The 5,059-nt window shown below is 44.5% G+C and overlaps 1 protein-coding gene across 1 annotated transcript; it reads right to left on the bottom strand.

The window, feature by feature from the left end:
• Positions 1-200: 200 nt before the first annotated feature.
• On the bottom strand, positions 201-833 carry LOC121857347 (histidine-rich glycoprotein-like). The gene has a single exon (XM_042353359.1). The coding sequence runs from the start codon at positions 831-833 to the stop codon at positions 201-203; it is 633 nt and encodes a 210-aa protein (XP_042209293.1).
• Between the last annotated feature and the right edge of the window lie 4,226 nt (positions 834-5,059).

Here is a 5,059-nt window from a genome sequence, read left to right as displayed (position 1 = left end):
ATATTTTTCCGTAATATTTTGTCACTTTTCTGGTGTTAAGTGGAATCATTAAGGTCAAATCCAAGTGTAAATTTGATGGTAATTTTTCATATATTTTTGTTGTGTGTATCTATGAGCTAGTGAAGGTAAGAATCTTTATAATGTGGTATACAGTATGTGGTGTCTGTCGCGTAGTTGGTGTGGAGGTTGACAGGTGGAGGTCAGCATGTGTGGAGGTCGGCATGTGTGGAGGTCGGCATGTGTGGAGAGTCGACATGTGATGGAAGGCGAGTGTGGAGGTCGGCATGTGATGGAAGGCGAGTGTGGAGGTCGACATGTGATGGAAGGCGAGTGTGGAGGTCGGCATGTGATGGAAGGCCGAGTGTGGAGGTCGGCATGTGATGGAAGGCAGGGGTGTGAGGTCGGCGTGATGGAAGGCAGTGTGGAGAGGTAGGCATGTGGGGGAGGCGAGTGTGGGAGGTCGGCATGTGATGGAAGGCGATGTGGAGGTCGGCATGTGATGGAAGGCAAGTGTGGAGGTCGGCATGTGATGGAAGGCGAGTGTGGTAGGCATGTGGGGAGGCGAGTGTGGAGGTCGACATGTGATGGAAGGCGAGTGTGGAGGTAGGCATGTGGAGGCGAGGTGTGGAGTCGGCATGTGATGGAAGGCGAGTGTGGAGGTCGGCATGTGATGGAAGGCGAGTGTGGAGGTCGTGATGGAAGGCGAGTGTGGGGTAGGCATGTGATGGAAGGCGAGTGTAGGTCGGCATGTGATGGAAGGCGAGGTGGAGGTCGGCATGTGGGGAGGCGAGTGTGGAGGTAGGCATGTGGGAGGCGAGTGTGGAGGTCGGCATGTGGGGGAGACAGTGTGGGAACCAGTGAGACAACCAGCGACCTTTGAACAACCATTACATCTACACGCTATAATCGAACCACCAGACACACACACACACACACACACACACACACACACACACACACACACACACACACACAATCAGCACAAACTGCCTCCTTAAAACGTCATTTTCCTCACCATCTGCCTACCTCTTCAACCTGCAAACATTACCTATTCACCCCCCCACACACAAGGTAATAGGGAATTGATGAGGAAGATAGAGAGGGAAGGAAGAGTGCCTCCACACACACACACCTGATATGCATTACACCTTTGACCAGAACACCTGCAACACCAAACACCTGCGACGCACATACCACAACAAGTGCACACGTACTGAGAGCCACCAACACCTGAGGCATACAAGGTGAGCTTCTTCAGGTCTCACACAGCAGCGGAAGTGAAGCATCCTCCCCCACAGTGTTTACCAGTCGACAGTAACTCAACCAACAAACTAAGATCACCTGGCAGATACAAACACATCCATACTATGAGCATTTTAGGGGGTGATTTATTACCTCGATATAGCTTATGTTTTTGTCTTTCTATTTAAAACGAACGCCATCACCTACGGGTTTGGGCAACTCGTGATTATAATGTTCCCGTGATAATCTCTCTCTCTCTCTCTCTCTCTCTCTCTCTCTCTCTCTCTCTCTCTCTCTCTCTCTCGGTTCAACACAGGAATATACCACCGTATACCTGTAATTAATACCTGAATCTGTACTCTTTAGATATGATAATTTTGAATAAAGTTTCATAATCGGAATAACTTTCTATATTTATGATATCCTTAAGACGTTCTTTAATAGTTACTTATAATCCTTCAGTGGTGGATGCGTCTAGCGTGGGGGCCTTGTGAGGTGGTCCCAACACAGGTATAGGACCAGTCGACATTGGGACACCGTTTCGAGACCCGTTTCCCCGAGACCCGTTCCTCGCCGCTCCGACAACAACGGGAAACGGTGCATAAATAAACATACAGAAAAAAATATTATATACGTATTTATTTTACCTGTTTAACGTGTGAGGGTTCTGTGGGTAGCTGTTTATCCCGTTGGTGTGGGTGTGGGTGTGGGTGTGTGTGTGTGTGTGTGTGTGTGTGTTGTGTGTGTGTGTGTGTGTGTGTGTGTGTGTGTGTGTTGTGTGTGTGTGTGTGTGTTGTGTGTGTGTGTGTGTGTGTGTGTGTGTGTGTTGTGTGTGTGTGTGTGTGTGTGTGTGCTGTAGCGTCGGGGAAGAACCTCTACCGTCAGCTATACCTACAGAGAAACTTAGGCAGGAGGTACTGTACTGTCATCCAGTGATTCTCTGAAAACCTACCGTCAGCTGCGTCAACGTAAGGGAGGGAGGAGTCAGGTGTACAGTATAGCCTCACGTAAAGCTATCATCAGCTATAACCCACCAACAACAGCAGGAGGGAGGCGGGACAAGCTCTCTTGACTGATACATACATACATGCATGCATACATACATACACGCAACCCCCCCCTCCTCTACTTTACACACACAGACACGCCTTCATACACACACCCCCCCCCCCTCTCCCTTTCACACACACAGACGCACTTCACATACACACAACCTCTCTCTCTCTCTCTCTCTCTCTCTCTCTCTCTCTCTCTCTCTCTTCCTCTCTCTCTCCTCTCTCTCTCTCACACACACACACACACACACACACACACACACACACACACACACACACACAGCTGGGAGACACGCTAAATTCCCACGCAGAAATGAGGGATTTTGACACAAATAGAAAATGGTATATTATTTCCAGGTCGAGGGAGAGTCCATTCTTCTGGCCGGGGGGGAGGGAGGGAAGAGGAGGAGGAGGGACAGGGAATTACAACATCGTTCTTCCTTCCGCCCTCTCTCTTCCTACGCTTATCCTTCCTCCTTCCCTCTCCTCCTCCTCTTAACCTATGCTTCTCCTTCCTTCATCCTCTTTTCCTTCCTTTCTCTGCTCTATTCCTCCCCTTATCCTATCTCCCTCCTCATTTTCCTCCCTTCCACTCCTCTTATCCTATCCCCTTCCTCCCTCTCCACTTCCACCTCTTATCCTTATCCTTCCTTCCTTCCTTCCTCCTTCCTCATCCCACCTACAACCAGATAACAATTTTCAAGAAGTTCGTATTTTTTTTTCACGGTCGAGTCTCAGTATAATTTTGACTCCATAATCAAGTCATCGTCAAGTATCAGTTCATTTCTAGCGCCACTTCGTTCTAATTCCTTAAAAAATATATATATATTTATATATCTTAAGGCAATTCAAGCATCATTTTAAGGACGCCATTGTTTTTGAGGCATTCCTAATAACAAATAAATAAATAAACTCCATATATCAAAATTAAGCTGCGTTTCCCCCTGACCAATTAGAGGGCGAGAGGAACATAAAGGTGAGATTCCATAGAGAGGATGATGGCAGGGTGGACCATCTGGGTGGGTTGGGGGTGTAATGACTTCCTGTGGTCGTTGGACAGTTACGGGTTAGTGGCAGTGGCGTGACGAGGCAGCTTTCTTGTAGTACGGTGATTATGTCTTTCTCCTGATGATACCGAGTTCCTCCTCTCCCTCCCCCCCCTCCTACCTATCCTACCTCCTCACTTGTTACCTGTCTGAGTACTCTTTACCTGTCCACCTGCTTGTCTCTATGTCTGTCCATGTTACCTGTCAATCTGCTTGTGTAGTCTTACCTGTATATTTGATTGTTTTCTTTACCTGTCAACCTACATGTCAACTCTACCTGTTCACCTGTCTGTCTCATCTCTACCTGCCTGTTCACCTGTCTGTCACCTCTACCAGTCCACTTACCTACTCACTGTCCCTAACTCTATCCACCTCCAAAATCCCTCCCTATATGCCTCCACATCCACCTACTCTCTCTCTCTTCTACCTATCCATCTACCCCCCTCCCATACCCTTTATCAATTGTGCTATGTAACGCATTCTAAGTCCTTGTCCCTATATATCTCTCTCTCTCTCTCTCATATCAATTCTTTCTCTCCCTCCCTTCCTTCCTCCATGTACGCATATTAAGCTTGATAGGTACACACACACACACACACACACACACACACACACACACACACACACACACACACACACACACACACACACACACCGTCTTCCTGTTCTGCTACGTACATTTGGTTTGTCATGGTTTTTAAAGACTCGAGTTAAAACCACGCTAAAACCTCCCCGGATTTAAAGACCTAAAGAGCTACAGTACCCGGCCATCAGGTTTTCTACAGCGGTTTTTTTTATTAAGGTTTTTCTGTTCTTTAATTACGTAGTTGTGTTGGTAAATCTGACCTTAGTTTAGATGGTTTACACTAGTCTTTAACTTTTGTCTCAGTTGGAAGTATTACCACAGTGGCAATATTTTTGGGGCTGGTTCTCGGTATAACACCCATATATAATACATTTTTATTAACAGGAAAAACATAATAAAATAATAAAAATATATATATAAATACGATGCTGATGTTACTACTAATTATTATTTTTATAACTGTATGTATAATGTTTTATTATTTCGGTAACCGTAGCGGTATTATCAATGATAAATATAATTAAACTATTACCACCAATAGTTAGGACAAAAATATCAGTAAAATGTAAACAATAAAATTAATATTACTAATAGCAACATTAGTTATAATCAAAACAATAGTATCGTGATAATAGCAATGACAAAAATAATAAAACAAAAAATATTAATACAAAAAACAACAAATGATGATGATGACGATAATAACAAAATAAAAACAAAAAAATAACAAAAACATAATAAAATAAACAATAATAATAATAACAACAATAACATAACAAACACCAAGTACCATTTTCCACCACACCAAATATTTCACAAGAGCTGTACAACAATGAGGAATTTTTTCGTTGGGGGGAAATTTCACGTTCGAGGGAAATTTCAAAGGCGGGAGTGACGGCAATAATGTGCATTTTATATATCATATCACATGGTCGTATAATAATAATATATCGTGGACCACCTAAAGATTCTCCTCCCCACCTCCAGCGTATATCACCTGAAGATTAACCACTCTAATACTATTTGGGGTGTGTGTGGTTAGGTTAGGATGGTTTAGGTACAATGACTTAATCCCTTGAGGACGATGACTTAACCCCTTGAGGACAATGACTTAACCCCTTGAGGACGAT

This window comes from Homarus americanus, unplaced genomic scaffold, assembly GCF_018991925.1.
Source record: "Homarus americanus isolate GMGI-L3 unplaced genomic scaffold, GMGI_Hamer_2.0 scaffold41149, whole genome shotgun sequence".
Lineage (NCBI taxonomy): Eukaryota > Metazoa > Arthropoda > Malacostraca > Decapoda > Nephropidae > Homarus > Homarus americanus.
This window is presented reverse-complemented; position numbering and strand designations above follow the sequence as displayed.